General features: G+C 42.9%; 1 protein-coding gene across 5 annotated transcripts in view; it reads right to left on the reverse strand.

The window, feature by feature from the left end:
- Nucleotides 1–19,090, reverse strand: part of aopep (aminopeptidase O (putative)) — a 114,130-nt gene that overhangs the window by 33,728 nt on the left and 61,312 nt on the right. For 3 of the 5 annotated variants that reach the window (XM_065011690.1, XM_065011691.1, XM_029638298.2), the window contains exons 13-14: nt 14,547–14,609; nt 12,306–12,389 (exon numbers count right to left, since the gene is read on the reverse strand). In XM_065011690.1, coding sequence (XP_064867762.1) covers nt 12,306–12,389; nt 14,547–14,609 — 147 coding nt within the window. Of the gene's footprint in view, nt 1–9,390; nt 9,492–12,305; nt 12,390–14,546; nt 14,610–19,090 lie in introns of all 5 variants that reach the window. The other 2 variants (XM_065011692.1, XM_029638299.2) reach the window with 2 other exon arrangements.

A 19,090-nucleotide genomic window follows, 5' to 3' on the forward strand; every position in this document is an offset into this window, starting at 1 on the left:
TTGAGGAGGCTAATTATGTCAGGGCAGTCTGAGGGTCCCGTGAGCTCTTCAATCAGTACCAGCACAGACATGTTCTGGCACTCAGTCCACCCCAGTCACACACACACACAGACAGACACACACTGACGCACACACTACATACTGTACCCCATGAAAACCTATGAATGAGGTGATGCCTGAATCCCCCCTTTAGGTTTTATGTGAAAGTATTGATTCAGATTCCAACAGAAGACTGGCTGCTTTACAGAGAGCATGACTCAAAACACACAATGTAATTTACCCAACCACTCTCTGTCCTATACAATTAACTATGTGTCAAATTGGTGTTTGGTATAAATCCAATGTGAACTCTTGTGAGTGAGCTGTTGAATAGACACAGATGTTACCTCAGTGTATGTGTGGGTTTGTGTGTGTGTGAACGTACCTCTGTTTCCCTCTGATATCTTTTCCATTTTAGTGAAATGTCTCACCATTGTGTGTGTGTGTGTATTCCTGGGAGAGTCATAAAGCACAAAGTGGCATTATACTGAGCGACTGCCAGACGTTAAATGACATGTCAGGATGGGCACACATCACTACAGGGAGTCACACACACACACACCCACAGACCCACAGACCCACACACACACACACACGTCTCCTGTGGAGTGATGAGACAGGTAGTGAGCTTCAAATGCCCCCCAAAAACCAGACCTACTGCTGAGTGATAAATGAGACAAATACACCACAGACAGGTACCTCTATCTTTCGTTCTATCTTTCCGTCTCTTTCTCTCTCTGGATATTTTCAACTCTCTGTCTAGATCCATACTTTCTTTCAATCTCACTATCTCTGACAGTCTGTCCGTACTATAAAACACCGTACCTTTCATTTCACAAACAGTGATACATATTATGCATTTTGCACACATCCCTTATACTTTCCTGCAAATAACATTCCATTAATGATAGGCCCTACTTTTTAAAGGCCAGACTCTGGAGTGTGATAAAGAGGAAGGTGCTGTACCAATTACCAGCTTACATAAAGCATACGTCTACGCAGTTCAAATAAAACCTGCATCTTTACAGTTGTGTGTGTGTGTGTGTCTGTGTGTGTGTGTGTGTGTGTGTAAACTGACTCAATAAATCAGCATTGGATTGATTTATGGTTTATAAGGCCAGGCCTGACACAAGTGTGCCATTGAGGCGCACATACACACACGCTCAAGAGATTCCTAGCCAAACGTGTAATGCTAAATCAACAGATTCTTATTGGGGTGAAGTGCTTTATATATGAGAGATCAGTGAAACGGACGTTGTTTTAACATTAGGGAAGCCTCTCGGCCCTCGGCTTCCCATGCAACAGTATCCTCTAGTCAATGGACCATGGTCCGGACCACTGCCACAATGGAAAGCGTCAACTAAGAGGAGAGGAGAGAGAGACTTCTGTTACCTACAGCTTTGTGCATACTGCTAATATGTTTGATAAGGGTATATTTCACTACACTTACAATAGAAGGAGATGTTTCTCTCTCTCTCTCTCTCTCTCTCTCTCTCTCTCATTAATCTAAGCTGAGAGGAATCTTTCCCTCTAGTGTGTTTTGTGGAATGCAGTAATCCACTCTCCTGTGGTTGTGTGTGTGTGTGTGTGTGTGCGTGTGTGTATAATAGAAAGCACATGACTCCTTGGTGGTGTCCCCTCCCCTCCATCCCTCCTAACCATAACCCTTCAAATGCTCTGTTCAGGTGGGTCACGGTACGGTCTGAGGAATACTGGGTGCACATGGATAGGGCACGCAACATGGGATCACAGAGGTCGACATACCATATACCATGACCTGTCTACCAACCTCAGACCAGGTTGGGGCATAATTCACGCCATTGAATTACTTTAGAGTTGTAAATCTTTCATTCTTTACCTCACGCCATCAGAGACCAGGCTGATAACCCAGTGTCTGGTAACGCAGGGGCCAACGTGTCAGTAATAGATTGGGTTGTCGTCTTTCAGACATGCACATGGATGTTAGAGCTACAATTAAAAGATGCACTTCTGAGTTATATTGTTCAAGTCACACAATAGACTTTTATCTGATATCCACCAAACTCTGTAAATATATACCAGTCCCTGACAACACAACCCAATAACATCACCATAGTAGCAACTACAAACGTCATCTCCCCAACAACCACAGGCCTTGTGTGTGTTTGTTCGTTTGTTCGTGTGTGTGTAGTGTTGCAGGTCCAGCAGACGTCGTAGTGTCTTTCATCAGAGGAATCTAACCAGGATAGGAGTCCTAGCTGGACCTAGCAGCAGACCGCACATTCTTTAGTAGGCTTCTGCACTGCCTGATGCTGAGACGAACCAGAACCAAACAGCCCTGTTTGTCATGCCCTGACCTTAGAGATCTCTGTTTATTCTGTATATTTTGTTTAGGTCAGGGTGTGACTAGGGTGGGTACTTTAGTTTTTGTATATCTAGGTTTTCTTTTTCTTTGTTGGCCTAGTATGGTTCCCAATCAGAGGCTATCGTTGTCTCTGATTGGGGATCATACTTAGCCAGCCCTTTTGCCCACCTTCAGTTGTGGGATCTTGTCTTTGTTTGGTTGCATGTATTTTTGCACGACGACGAAGCTTTTCGTTCGTTGTATTGTTTATTGTTTTTTTTGCTGGTTCACATTTGAATAAAATATGATGAACTCAAATCACGCTGCGCCTTGGTCTACCCTACCCTTAGACTAATGGAGCACACACAAAATAGTGATGCACTGGTTGACTCATAAGCCGCAGTCCCCGCGGTTATATCTGCGGGGCGAGTTTAGCGTCATGAAATACTGTGTAGATGAAGGGCAATTGGGTGGTGGGCGGGTTGAATAAAGAGAAAACAATGTACCAATAATCCATAAAGGTATAATTATTGTGCAATTCATATCTATATTATTTGTATCTGCTGTTAGTAAGTAGCCTAAGCCTAAGCTTTAGGGCCTAACAACACAAATAGTCTGAGTAGCCATTTGATTAGCTGTTCGGGAGTCTTATGGCTTGGGGGTAGAAGCTGTTAAGAAGCCTTTTGGACATAGACTTTGCGCTCCGGTAACGCCTGCCGTGCAGTAGCAGAGAGAACAGTATATGACTAGGGTGGATGGAGTCTTTGGCCATTTTTAGGGCCTTCCTCGGACACTTCTAGTATAGAGGTCCTGGATGGCAGGAAGCTTGGCCCCAGTGATGTACTGGGCCGTACGCACTACCCTTTGTAGTGATTTGCTGTCGGAAGCCGAGCAGTTGCCATACTAGGCAGTGATGCTCTCGATGGCACAGCTGTAGAACTGTGCCATCCTTTCAGTCTCCTGAGGAGGAATAGGCGTTGTTGTGCACTCTTCACAACTGTCTTGGTGTGTTTGGACAATGATAGTTTGTTGGTGATGTGGACACCAAGGAATTTGAAGCTCTCAATCTGCTCCACTACAGCCCCGTCGATGAGAATGGAGGCGTACTCGGTCCTCCTTTTCCTGTAGTCCACAATCATCTCCTTAGTCTTGCTCACGTTGTGGGAGACCGCACCGCTCTGCCAGGTCTCTGACCTCCTCCCTATAGGCTGTCACATCGTTGTCGGTGATCAGGCCTACTGACACTGTTGTGTCATCAGCAAACTTAATGATGGTGTTGGAGTCGTGCTTGGCCCTAAGGGGCCCCTGTGTTGAGGATCAGCTTGGCAGATGTGGTGTTACCTACCCTTACCACCTGGGGGCACCCCGTCAGGAAGTCCAGGATCCAGTTGCAGAGGGAGGTGTTTAGTCCCAGGGTCCTTACCTTACTGATGAGCTTTGACGGCACTATGGTGTTGAACGCTGAGCTCTAGTCAATGAATAGCACTCTCACATAGGTGCTCCTTTTGTCCAGGTGGGAAAAAGCAGTGTGTAATGCAATAGAGATTGCATCATCTGTGGATCTGTTGGGGTGATATGCAAATTGGAGTGGTTCTAGGGTTTCTGGGATAATAGTATGAATGTCTTTCAAAGCACTTCATGGCTATAGATGTGAGTTCTATGGGTTGGTAGGCATTTACGCAGGTTAACTTGGTATTTTGGGCACAGGGACTATGGTGGTCTGCTTGAAACAGGTTGGTATTACAGACTCGGTCAGGGAGAGGTTGAAAATGTCAGTGAAGACACTTGCCAGTTGGTCAGTGCATGCTCAGAGTACACGTCCTGAAAATCCATCTGGCTCTGCGGCCTTGTGAATGTTGACCTGTTTAAAGGTCTTACTCACATCAGCTATGGAGAGCATGATCATACAGTCGTCCGGAACAGCTGATGCTCTCATGCATGCTTTGTGTTGCTTGCCTCGAAGAGAGCATAGAAGTAATTTAGCTCATCTGGTAGGCTCATGTCACTGGGCAGCTCGCAGCTGCGCTTCCCTTTTTAGTCCGTAATAGTTTGCAAGCCCTGCCACATCCGACGAGCCGGTGTAATACAATTCAATCTTAGTCCTGTATTGACGCTTTGCCTTTTTGATGGTTCGTCAGAAGGGCATAGCAGGATTTCTTAAAAGAGTCCTGCTCCTTGAAAGCGGCAGCTCCAGCCTTTAGCTCAGTGTGGATGTTGCCTGTAATCCATGGCTTCTGGTTGGGTAATGTACGGCCACTGTGGGGACGACGTCATCGATGCACTTATTGATGTAGCCAGTGACTGATGTGGTGTACTCCTCAACACCATCGGAAGAATCCTGGAACACATTCCAGTCTGTGCTAGCAAAACAGTCCTGTAGCTTAGCATCTGCGTCATCTCACCACATCCGTATTGAGCGAGTCACTGCTCAATACGCTTCCTGCTTTAGTTTTTGCTTGTAAGCAGGAATCAGGAGGATACAATTATGGTCAGATTTGCCAAATGGAGGGCGAGGGAGAGCTTTGTAAAGGTGGTCTAAAGGTTTATTCCTAAGTTTAGGTAAAACGGATGTCTGTTTACCTGCATTAAAGTCCGCGGCCACTAGGAGTGCTGTCTCTGGTTTGAGTTTATCTTTGAGTTTATTTTTATTTTTACAGGGACAGTGCACATTAATCAACATTTCAGTAAAAGTGACGGTTTTAGCCAGCTGGATAATTTTCAACCGCAGTCCCTGGGCAGGTTATTAAAAACAATTATAATATAGACAATCATTGAGCAGTGAGCACACGCAGAGAGCAACATATAAGACAGAGCAACATAGAACAAAGTGTTTCCACACCTCACAAGCTACAGACAACAGACAACATGGAAAGCGGCAATACACAGCTAGGGATTATGTTCACAAATCTGATTGGCCTTTAGCCATGTATTCATGTTTTTTTAAAAGTGTGATAGGTGGTGCAGTTATGTGTGTCTGATGGCAGTGTATGGGAAGCTCTCACAGAGAAAGCGGATTTACTAAAGGTGCTTTTCCTGAAAGGGAACTATACAGTCACCTCTCATGGCAGACCTTGTGGATCTGCTGCCATATGTTTGAGTTTTCTGTTTAACAAAAATACTGAGTGGAGGGGGAGCCAGGCCATTGATGAACATGTTCTTGTTTGCTTATGACCTTATACAGCTCGTTGAGTGCGGTCTTAGTGCCAACATCGGTTTGTAGTGGTAAATAGACAACTACGATATAGATGAAAACTCTCTTGGTAAATACGGTGGTCTACAGCTTATCATGAGATACTCTACCTCAGGCAGGGAAAACCTCGAGACTTCCTTAATATTAGATTTCCTGCAACAGCTGTTATTTACAAATAGACACAGACCGCCACCCCTTGTCTTACCGGAGGCAGCTGTTCTATCTTGCCGATGCACCGAAAACCCAGCTATCTGTATGTTATCCATGTCGTCGTTCAGCCACGACTCGGTGAAACATAAGATATTACAGTTTATAATGTCCCGTTGGTAGGATAGTCTTGATCGGAGCTCATCCATTTTATTATCCAATGATTGCACGCTGGTTAATAAGACTGATGGTAGAGGCGGATTACCCACTCGCCGTCGGATCCTTACAAGGCACCCAGACCTTACTGGATTAAGCGTACATTTTCGTTAACTGTAAATTCGTTAGTTAAACTCCAACTATCCCTCTATCTTGTGCCAACATCAATTCTTTTCATGTCTTGGTTCCAATAGTTCATATTTATTTATAAGAGATTGTCAGTTGGATGTGCTCTCTGCAAGGTTTAGATGTCTTCCATATCACAAAAACAACATGGAAATCCTCATCATCTCCCTCGTCATGGAAATAAATGTATTTCCTGTTACCAATTCATTTACAGTTACTATGCCTTTAGTTGTCCATGTGGACCAACTTATCTTTGAATTCTGAAAAGGAATCCAAGGATTGTTCCATCAGGTTGTGCTTTTAGGAAGTGATATTGGTTCCTGTAGAATATGTTTCATTTTCTTCCATATTGTTATTGTGTTGTTCATTTTCTCAGCTTTAGATTCTGGGGATGAGCATGCACATCTTAAATATGTACCCATTGTTCCTCTTTAGTGTATTTAACTATATGTTGCATGTAAAAGCCTTGGGTACCGAGGTTAAAACCACCCTCGGACTTGTATAACTTTTATTTTTGTTCTATTAATTTTATTTGCCCATACAGTATAAAGTCTGTTATTACCGATTAAACTTTTTTAAAGAATGTCATCAGTAGGGTAATTTGTATTACCGAAAATAAATACAAAAACTTTGGCTGCCATGCCATTCTAAAGAGGTTTATTCTACCTGTAAGATTTATGGGAAGATTATTAAATTTACTTAGATCTGCTTTCATATCGTTGAGTAATGAATTTAAGTTATCTTTAGATTTTTTTTGTTTGTTGTCACTTATTAAGCATCCTAAGTATTTCAAATTTTTGTGGTCCAAATGATTGCTGTAGATACTGTAGTGATATATTTATTTTTTCCTATTGCCATTATAAAAATAAAAAACATTTTTGTTATTCTGAAAACATTTTTAGCAAAGAGTTTTCAGTATTGGTCAGGTATATCAGGCGATCATTTTCAAATAAATTTAGTTTATATTCATGTTTACCAATATTGGTACCTGTTATATTTGGGTCCGGTCTAATTCTTTCTGCAAGCGGTTCAATTGCTATTGCAAACAGGAGTGGAGTGAGTGAACATCCCTGTCTTGTGCCCCTTTCTAAAGCGATTTTATCATATAATGTATCATTTGTTTATATTTTTGCTTTAGGATAGTTATATAACATATTTATTAAATGTATTATTTTATCTGGAAAGTTCCAAAGTTTTGAATAGAGAAGGACTTTCAAGACAGTCAAAAGCCTTTTTGTCATCAACAGCCATTATTGATTAATCTATGTCTTGTTTCTTTGCGTATTGTATTAAACTGAAACATGTTCTTGTATTTGTTTGTAAGTGTCTATTTTAAATAAAACCCTGTTTGGTTGCTATGTATCAAGTCTGGGAAGACTTTTGATATTCTATTGCTTATAAGCTTTGTTATTATTTGAGCCCTAGGACCATGTCCCAGGACTACCTGACATGATGACTCCTTGCTGTCCCCAGTCCACCTGGCCATGCTGCTGCTCCAGTTTCAACTGTTCTGCCTTACTATTATTCGACCATGCTGGTCATTTATGAACATTTGAACATCTTGGCCATGTTCTGTTATAATCTCCACCCGGCACAGCCAGAAGAGGACTGGCCACCCCACGTATGCTCTCTCTAATTCTCTCTTTCTTTCTCTCTCTCGGAGAACCTGAGCCCTAGGACCGTGCCCCAGGACTACCTGACATGATGACTCCTTGCTGTCCCCAGTCCACCTGACTGTGCTGCTGCTCCAGTTTCAACTGTTCTGCCTTATTATTATTCGACCATGCTGGTCATTTATGAACATTTGAACATCTTGGCCATGTTCTGTTATAATCTCCACCCGGCACAGCCAGAAGAGGACTGGCCACCCCACATAGCCTGGTTCCTCTCTAGGTTTCTTCCTAGGTTTTGGCCTTTCTAGGGAGTTTTTCCTAGCCACCGTGGTTCTACACCTGCATTGCTTGCTGTTTGGGGTTTTAGGCTGGGTTTCTGTACAGCACTTTGAGATATCAGCTGATGTACAAAGGGCTATATAAATAAATTTGATTTGATCTTTTGAACTTCAACATTTTAACAGTCTAATACATACATTTCATACAGTACATGCAATCGCAATAATAATCATTTAAAATGCATTTCAAAAGAACAGAATGGCATATTTTGAGTTGAAATATAATACTGTGCTTTGAGTGTTGCGAGTTCACGTTGGGAGCGGATGGAATCATGGTAATTCTGCCAAAAAGTTAGATTTTGAAATGGAGTTCAGAGTTGAATTGTCTTTCTGATACTATATAGACATCAACATGTTTACCTGCCTCTGTGTCACTTTCGAGCTGCACTGTTCATCAGATTCTTGATATGCAATTTAACAATTGATAATATTCTCACCCATCATTTAAAGACTTGTCTTTCGACTAAACCTCCCAAAAAAACATGGGGCAGAGAGAAAAATGTACAGTTTTATAATACTGTTGTACACATTTTGTCATGAGGCTGAGAGACAATTGTGCAGTTTGAAAGCTAATTTCCTGCAAATCTACACATTTTGCCATTTTGATGGGCCATCAGTTACACAGGCTGACTGCCAGTGAGTGATTTGTGGTGAATGAGGGGCAGGGGGGGAAAAAATGTATGTCCTCTTAAAACTACTCATAACACAAATTTGGTTTGTGATATTAAGATTCTAACAATGATAGTGTGTTATATAGACATATTTAGTCAAAGTCAAGGACGGGGGGGGGGGGGGGACATGACTTAAAAAAAGACTTTCTTTGAGTCAACATGATTCTCTTGGCTCTCCTAGTGTTAACACATATAAGCCCCATTATAAACACGTCACAACCACTGCAAAGGAACACTGTCTAGTCTTACTCAACTATGGTGATGTCACCGTTTACATAGAGGTCACCATGCTATATTTAAGCAATAAACATATTTAAGCTCTTATAAGTCGATCTGGATAAGAGCGTCTGCTAAATGACTAAAATATAAATGTAAGAAGTGGTACAGTCACTGTTGACTTGACTTCAGGAGGCAGCAGAGGGAGGGGGCCGATATGCATAGTGCCTGTTGCTATGGCAATCTGTAAACGGTGGATTGTGTTATATAGGACAGGTCATCACCTAGGTGTGAATGAGTTGATATTGTGTTGATCGGAGACTAATTTCCCCCATTTTCCCTCAGTCTCTGGAACATTCCCAAGCAGTGTACAGCAAGAAGATTTACCACAGACAAGCAAAACAGAACAGCCCAATTCTTGGTATGAAGGGTTTTGTTCTAGCCCAACTCTCACACACCTGATTTCACTAATCAAGGACACAGTGATTATAGTCTCTCCAGCTATACTCACATTAAAAGATTGGATGGAAACCTGGTTAGCGACTGGGATGTCGGCCAAAGAAGCTGTTGCCCGCCGGTGCCAGACTGCCTTCCCCTACAGGGTTTCCTGAGCTGATTAGCAGGGGCAGAGAGACCCTCTCATTACACCGACCACAGATGAAAATGAGAGCAAAATGAGGCCCATTACCACAAGAGCATGACTAATATCCTTTAGTAGACCCTTGATACACCCACATACATACACACATACTGTATACGTATGCGCACAGCCACAGACACATACATAAAATCACGTGCACACCCACACATACAAAGACACACAAACACACAACCACATATACACGTACACACACACACATGCATGCATGCACACACACGTACACACACAAACATACACACACACACACATACACGGTACATAAAAGTGATGAAGGGAAGGAGGTAATAAAGTCTGGCTCTATTAAAGTGACCCTGATCTCAGGCTTCTCTCTGTGGGGGGGTGTCTGACTCTCTATACACTGTGTGTGTGTGTGTGTGTGTGTCTAGACCTCTAATCATCTATGATGTCATTAGTGCTAAATGCTACACTGGCTCTGTCTCATGCCTGATGCCTTTGGCCAGTCTGGACTAGGATCCAGTCAACAGCACTCTTCTCTTCCTCACTCCATTCTTCTCTTCTCATCTTGTTCTGTCGATTCTCTTGTCTCATCCTTTTTCATATTTGTCGTCATCTCTTCTCTCTTATAGTCAAATATTTTCTCCTTATTTTCTACTCTTACTCTACTCTCTCCAGGTACTTCTCTCTCGGTTGCAAGATTCTAGTAACATCCCAGATTTTCCAGAAATCCTGGTTGGAGGATTCCTGATTTCCTGCTTATCCCTCCTGATTTTGGGAATCTGCCAACTAAGAATTCTAGAAAATCTGGGAATTTGGGGAAAGTTACTGGAATTTTGTAACCCTCTCTCATCCCTTCTATCCTCTCTGTCTTCTGCTCTCCTCTCTTCGTTATCCCTTCACCTCTCTCTTCGCTCTTGTCCACCTTCTCCCCCATCTTTCATCCCTTCTCTTCCCCTGTGCTCTTCACTTCCTGCTTTCTCTTCTACCTTTCCCCTCCTCCCCCTCTCCCTCTCTCCTCGCCGGTTTTCATAGCCGGTCTGCTTGGTGATTTATAGACCTGTGACAGGCAGATGGGGGAAGAGAGGGGGAGGAGGGGGGGAGAATGCGGCAGGCACGTTTGAAGGAGTAATATAAAATACACCTGGCCCATCCAGGCCCTCCCTCTGTACACAGAAACAAAGAGAGAGAGAGAGGCTATGATGGGATGATGGGCAGCAGGGGAGAGGAATAGGGAGGGAGGTGGTGAGAGGTGGGGTGGGCCGAGGTAGATTGGGTCACCTCGTGTTTCCTTTCAGGATGGCTTTTATGGCGTAACTTCAAACACTGAACGCCCCCCACCTCCCCTCCCTCCCTCTCTCCCAGGCTATTGTGCGTGGCCAAGCGAACAGTAATTGGCTATTCTTTCATGGGTCTGATTTCCGTACTCTCCCTCCCACAGGAAGAGGCCCTTTCGCTGCCCCTTTGTGTGTGTGTGTGTGCCCCCTCAGAGGCCATAAATATGCCAACCTGCAAGATGAGGTGGTGGGGAAGCTGTTACCCAGGCTGTTACTGGAGGAAGGCTGTTTCACAGAAACAAGACTCTTGCTAGGTTTAGGACTTTGACTCAAGTTCAGTTAACGTGAAATATCTAACATGAGAAGTTCCCAGATACTAATATTCAAAACGACATGTATTCTAATAGACAAAACGACATGTATTCTAATAGACAAAACAACCTGTATTCTAATAGACAAAACGACATGTATTCTAATAGACAAAACTACCTGTATTCTAATAGACAAAACGACATGTATTCTAATAGACAAAACAACCTGTATTCTAATATTCAAAACGACATGTATTCTAATAGACAAAACAACATGTATTCTAATAGACAAAACTACCTGTATTCTAATAGACAAAACGACATGTATTCTAATAGACAAAACAACCTGTATTCTAATAGACAAAACGACATGTATTCTAATAGACAAAACTACCTATATTCTAATAGACAAAACGACATGTATTCTAATAGACAAAACGACCTCTATTCTAATAGACAAAACGACATGTATTCTAATAGACAAAACGACCTCTATTCTAATAGACAAAACGACCTGTATTCTAATCGACAAAACAACATGTATTCTAATAGACAAAACGACCTGTATTCTAATCGACAAAACAACATGTATTCCACACTGAAGAACGAAACAGGTGCCATACTAACTTTTCACTTACATTCATCGCAGGTCAGATACGGTTAATGCATGAATGGTTCGCGAAAGACTCCCTGTCAAAATGATTGTATCCAGTGATAAGTACATGCTAAAGCCTCCAGTTAAAATTCTCAGTAGCAGCTAAGCCAGGAGGTTCATTATCCCAGGCAGTATTATACAGGCTAAAGGTTCCTAGACCTCTGTGGTTTATACTGTAGGTTGGTGCTTGCTCATTAGTGATACAGGTGTGTGTGTGTGTGTGTGTGTGTGTGTGTGTGTGTGTGTGTGTGTGTGTGTGTGTGTGTGTGTGTGAATTGCAAACACACTCGGAGAGAGGCACAGTCTGGAACATGACGTGTTAATGCTATACACCGGGACACAATGGAAATGACACAGAGAAGTGAAGTGCTGCATAACTCTACACCTTAACACGGCTCTAAACATACTAGAGAGAGAAGGAAAAGCATAGGGAGGCCTAGAGAGAGAGAGGGAGAGAGCAAGAGAGAGCACTTGGAAGCTCTGAGTCAGTGAAAGACACACTGAGGCCATGAGCGCATGAGATAGAGGTCTATTTAAAGCGTCACTCGGGCCAAAGAGGGCTCGTACCTCTTTGAAGTTCACGTTCAGTCCAGCTTTCTTCCGCTTTCTGCCTTTTCCAACGCTCGGACTGAGACCAATCCATTTTGCTACCTGCCCAGGGAGAGGGAGGGAGAGAGGAAGGGATGAGAGAGGAAAGAAGGAGAGAGAGAGAAATGAAGAGAGATGGCAAGGGGGAAGGAGAGAACGAGATAGAGGAAAAAGAGAGAGGGAGAGAGAGGGAAAGTGAGAGAGAGGGAAGGACAGAGAGGGATGGAAGGAGAAAAACAGAGAGAGAGAGAGAGAGAGAGAGAGAGAGGTCAGGGTAAAAACAGCACACATCTAATACGAGTAAGTAACTACAGTATAAACAGACTTTAGAGACACACATTCCATTGCTTACACTGTCTTGCACACACACACACACACACACACACACACACACACACACACTCATTGCAGGGCTCCAAACTGCGACCATTTAGCCACATTTTGGGACCCTTTAACTTGGCTGTGAGAGCTGCACATTCTACCTGGTCACCACATTCTACCTGGTCACCACATTCTACCTGGTCACCACATTCTACCTGGTCACCACATTCTACCTGGTCACCATGAATTAAAAAGTCATATTTTGGGGGCAGAAAAAAAACTGGATTTTGTAAAGTGCATTATCCTCATGATTCCTGTAATAAAACGGTCTGCCCTGCCACTGTGCCCGCCTGTTCCATTGGGGCTGGCTGCTGTAATGAGCAAGTCTCTCACACTCTCTCCCCCCTCGTGTAAACCCCTTGTGATTGTATAACATTTCAAAATGCAATTGCGAAAAACAAAACCATTTTGGAAGCAACTAGTTATCCATATTAAAGAGAGGAGGTTCTCAGCTTTCTGTAGGTATCCTCTTTATTTCTCAATGATCATCATCATATCATATCTGATATGGCTTTGAAACACAGAGTGCGCGAAATTGCGCATCGGCCATCGCGGGTGCACTAGGCCTCATTGCAATTCTTACATTTACTGTTAGATTAATACATGTCGACTAGCAGTAGGTGTTATATTTAAAGCAAGCGATCTAGCTAATGTGTTTTGAGTTTCCACTGCCTTACGTGGTGAATTAGCACCAATTGAATTAGGCCTATAGATAATATTAGTGCCCATAAAAATGAAAGCAAGTTCATCTCTATTGAACAAAAAAAATTGACAATTCTGGGGCCCTATTTTGACAGTAAAATATAACAAAAGTTCATTGTAAACCAAAAATTCATGACAATCACTGGATTTAGGTTGCAAATCAAAATATTTGGAATCATTTATTGAATAACGCCTCAGTAGCCTATTACACTTATTAATCAAACATTGTATACTTTATAATGACTTTATAAGACGATGATTGAAATGAATTTGATTGTGTGACGCCGTGAAAAACAATATCTGTGTGCCACCAAATCATGGGCTGGTGCCATCGACTGAAAAAGTTAGTGGCACCAGTGCCACCAGGGGAATATGTTAGTCTGGACTGGAGCCCTGTATAGACACACACACACACGGCTGCTCGCACGCAAGCCCCAACAGCGAGTCAAGCGGTGAAGGTAGAGACAGACAGCGAGACGTCCTTGCCACGACAATAACAGTCCCTACAGAGTGTGGTCATGGCTATACTACCAAAATGCCGTAGACAAGCACCCTAAATACAACTTTATCTATCAATAGCGCATATTGCAGGCGCACACTGACACACAGACACACACATTTTTTTGTCAGATCTGTTACTTCGTCTTTCCGTCAGTAAGGAATGCTCTGCCTGTAAGGTACAGACAAATAAAAAGACAGTGCTTCCCCACTTTCGCAACAGATGTATGTACGGAGAGAGAAGGAGATAGAGAGTGGGAAATGGGGAGAGAGAAAAGGAGAGTGAGAAAGGCTGCCACAGAGAGAGAGCGAGAGAGTGAAAATGTGCATCGAAACAGCCGAGGAAACAACTCCAAATCTCTGTGAGCAGGTGAAGGAAAGAGGGGACGAAAGAGAGCAATAGATAGAGGGAAAGAGAGAGAGAAAGGGGGGGGAAAGAGAGCAATAGATAGAGGGAAAGAGAGAGAGAGAAAGGGGGGGGAAAGAGAGCAATAGATAGAGGGAAAGAGAGAGAGAGAAAGGGGGGAAAGAGAGCAATAGATAGAGGGAGAGAGAGAGAGAGAAAGGGGGAAAGAGAGCAATAGATAGAGGGAAAGAGAGAGAAAGGGGGGAAAGAGAGAGGGGGAGATGTGTCCTTACCTCTGCTTTGACGTCTTCCACCAGCCGAGTCTGTGTCCATACGACACTCCCTTCACACAGCCACTGAACGAAAGAGGAGAGGAGTGAGTGAACCAGTGAGAGGAAGACAGAGAGAGAGAGATTGAACAGGAGAAAAAAGGAATGTTGAGCAGAGGGCAAGAGAGAGAGGGAGAGGGAGAGAGAGAGAGAGAGGGAAGGGGAGGTAGGCAAGAGAGGGGGAAGGAGAGGGAGGAGAGAGAAGGGGAGGGAGGAGAGAGAAAGAAAGAAAGAAGGGGAGGGAGCAAGATCACTTGTTTCTTTCTGATGGAAACTCACGGTTTGACTTTGGAGGATGATAGAAAGGAGTAGGAGATTGGAGGGGGTGAGAGGAAGGAGTAGAAGATTGGAGGGGGGTGAGGGAAGGAGTAGGAGATTGGAGGGGGTGAGAGGAAGGAAGATTGGAGGAGATTGGAGGGGGGAGATGAGGGGAAGGAGTAGGAGATTGGAGGGGGGTGAGAGGAAGAGGGGGAAGAAGAAGAACAGAAGGTGGAGGAGAGGGAAAATCCCCTCATTAACAAAAGCAGTGTTTAGAGCATCCCACAGGACTAAGTCACAATCTCTTGTACGCCCACACACATGCAAAGCGTACACGTAAAGCACGCACGCACACACACACGCACACGCGCACACACACAGCACTTAACCTTATTAAAGCTTTCACCCAAGCCACTATTCAACTTTGAATCACAGAGAGATGGTGAGAAGGATAATAAGGTGGAGAGAGGGAGGAGAAAGATGAGAGTAGAGAGAGGGGGGGTAGAGTGAGAAAAGAGAGAGGCTAGCTGTGTGACTAACAGATCTGAGACAGAAGTGTGTAATCAAATACTACAGTGTGTACAGAGAGATTGAGAGAGAATCCTATCAAATCAAAAGAAGTCAAGCTGACAACCTAAGACAATTAACAACAATGACAAATGGTTTGATGAAGAAATCAAAAACATAAGAAAGAAATTGAGAAACCTCTCCAACCAAAAGCATAGAGACCCAGAAAACCTGAGCCTACGCCTTCACTATGGTGAAACACTAAAACAATACAGAAATACACTAAGGAAAAAGAAGGAACAGCACGTCAGAAATCAGCTCAATGTAATTGAAGAATCCATAGAAACTAACCTCTTCTGGGAAAATTGGAACACACTAAAACAACAACACGAATAGTTATCTATCAAAAAACAAAGATGTTTGGATAAACCACTTCTCAAATCATGTTGGCTCTATGACAAGAAGCAAACAGCAAAAACATATGTATGATCAAATACAAATCTTAGAGTCAACTATTAAAGACTACCAGAACTGACTGCATTCTCCGATTACACAGAATAAACCACAGGACAAAATACAAACCCTCCAACCCAAAAAGGCCTGTGGTGTTGATGGTTTCCTAAAATAAATGATAAAGAATAGAGACCACAAATTCCAATTGGCTATACTTAAACTCTTTAACATCCTCCTCAACTCTGGCATCTTCCCTAATATTTGTAACAAGAACTGTTCACCCCAAATTTGACCCCAATAACTACCGTGGGATATGAGTCAAAACCAACCAAGGGAAAATCCTCTGCATTATCATTTTTTTAACCTTTATTTAACTAGGCAAGTCAGTTAAGAACAAATTCTTATTTTCAATTATGGCCTAGGAACAATGGGTTAACTGCCTTGTTTGGGGATTCAATTTTGCAACCTTTTGGTTACTAGTCCAACGCTCTAACCACTAGGCTACCACTAGGCTATTATTAGCAGACTCGTAAATTTCCTCAGTGAAAACAAGGTACTGAGCAATTGTCAAATTGGCTTTTTACCAAATTACCATACAACAGACCACGTATTCACCCTGCACACCCTAATGTACAAACTAAGAAACCAAAATAAAGGCAAAGTCTTCTCATGCTTTGTTGATTTAAAAAAAGCTTTTGACTCAATTTGGCATGGAAATCAAATTGATAGAAAGCAGTGTTGGGGGAAAAACATACAACATTATAAAATCTATGTACACAAACAGTTAAAATTGTGTGCAGTTCAAATTGGAAGAAAAAAACCTTTTCTTTCCACATGGCCGTGGGGTGAGACAGGGATGCCGTTTGAGTCCCACCCTCTTCAACAAATATATCAACGAATTGGCAAAGGCACTAGAACAGTCTGCAGCACCCAGCCTCACCCTACTAGAATCTGAAGCCAAATGTCTACTGTTTGCTGATGATCTGGTGCTTCTGTCCCCAACCAAGGAGGGCCTACAGCAGCACCTACATCTTCTGCACAGATTCTGTCAGGCCTGGGCCCTGACAGTAAATCTCAGTTAGACAAAAAAATTGTGTTCCAAAAAAGGTCCAGTTGCCAGGACCATAGATGCAAATTCCATCTAGACACCATTGCCCCTAGAGCAAACAAAAAAATATATACATACCTCGGCCTAAACATCAGCGCCACAGGTAACTTCCACAAAGCTGTGAACTATCTGAGAGACAAGGCAAGAAGGCTCTTCTACGCCATCAAAAGGAACATAAAATTTGACATACCAATTAGGATCTGGCTAAAATACTTGAATCAGTTATAGAACCCATTGCCCTTTAGGGTTGTGAGGTCTGGGGCCTGCTCACCAACCAAGAATTCACTAAATGGGACAAACACCAAATTGAGACTGCGTACAGGATTCGGCAAAAAATATCCTCTGTGTACAACATAAAATACCAAATAGTGCATGCAGAGCAGATTTAGGCCGATACACGCTAAATGATCAAAATCCAGAAAAAAATAAAATAATCTACAACCACCTAAAAGGAAGCGATTCCCAAACCTTGCATAACAAAGCCATCACCTACAAAGAGATGAACCTGGAGAAGAGTCCCCTAAGCAAGCTGGTCCTGAGACCAGACCCCAGAGAATACCTGACCGCTGTGACTGACCCAAAATGAAGGAAAGCTTTGACTATGTATAGACTCAGTGAGCAGAGCCTTGCTATTGAGAGAGGCCGCCGTAGGCAGACCTGGCTCTCAAGAGAAGACAGGCTTTGTTAACACTGCTCACAAAATGAAGTGGAAACTGAGATGCACTTCCTAACCTCCGACCAAATGTATGACCATATGACAGACACATATTTTGCTCAGATTACACAGACCCACAAAGAATAAAAAAACAAATCTAATTTTTATAAACTCCCATATCTATTGAGTGAAATACCACAATGTGCCATCAAAGCAGCAAGATTTGTAACATGTTGCCACAAGAAAAGGGAAACCAGTGAAGAACACTGGGGGGGAGGAGAGAGAAACAGAGAGAGTCAGATAGAGTGACAGACAGCCGTGGTATATTGGCCATATATCACAAACCCCCGAGGTGCCTTATTGCTATTATAAACTGGTTACCAGCATAATTAAAAAGTTTTGTCTAATTTACCATGTCTGTCAGCCAATCAGCATTCAGGGGATTAAAACCACCCAGTTTATAAGCAATATGGCCCGAGGAGGTGGGGTATATGGCCAATATACCATGGCTAAGGGTTGTTCTTACGCACGACGCAACGCGGAGTGCCTGGATACAGCCCTTAGCCGTGGTATATTGACCATATCACAAACCCCCGAGGTGCCTTATTGCTATTATAAACTGGTCATCAACGTAATTAGAGCAGTAAAAATAAATGTTTTGTCATACCCGTGCTATACCACGGCTGTCAGCCAATCAGCATTCAGGGCTCGAACCACCCAGTTTATAATACATTTTGAACCGATAATAATCTAATATTTTAAACATTGTTTCTCTTGAAACTTTTTGTGTATGTAATGTTTGTTTTGTTGAATTAAATGTAGTTATTTTTTGTCGTTGTTGTTTAGTTTTTTTACTTGCTTTGTAAATATGTTTCCAACACCAATAAAGCCCATTTGAATTTAATAGAATAGTGTAGAATGTAGTGAACGTTGAGGCAGTAAAGTGCCATTGGGTTGAAGGATATCAGACATAGCATTGCGCGCGCGCACACACACACACACACACACACACACACACACACACACACACACACACACACACACACACACACACACACACACACACACGGAAAGGAACTGAGTTACACAGGGAAATGAGTTGGCCCTCAACCCCTTCATCGCATTATAGGCCCCACTTGTAAAAGGACTCCAAGTGCTCAAACAAACACACTCTTTGAGGTTGTAGAGATGCACGCTACAAGCCCAAACATACATACATACTAAACGTTTAAGCGCTGTGTAGTCAGCCTTATTGTACAAAATGGCTGCTGTGCATAAATCAGGTAGAATGGGTGTGTTCCTGAAAATAGCCAGTGTAATGAAAAAGTAGCCATCTATGGAGGTGCTATTGTAACGGATGTGAAACGGCTAGCTTAGTTAGCGGTGCGCGCTAAATAGCGTTTCAATCGGTGACGTCACTTGCTCTGAGACCTTGAAGTAGTAGTTCCCCTTGCTCTGCAAGGGCCACGGCTTTTGTGGAGCGATGGGTAACGATGCTTCGAGGGTGACTGTTGTTGATGTGTGCAG

This window comes from Oncorhynchus nerka, linkage group LG27, assembly GCF_034236695.1.
Source record: "Oncorhynchus nerka isolate Pitt River linkage group LG27, Oner_Uvic_2.0, whole genome shotgun sequence".
In the NCBI taxonomy this organism is placed as follows: Eukaryota; Metazoa; Chordata; class Actinopteri; order Salmoniformes; family Salmonidae; genus Oncorhynchus; species Oncorhynchus nerka.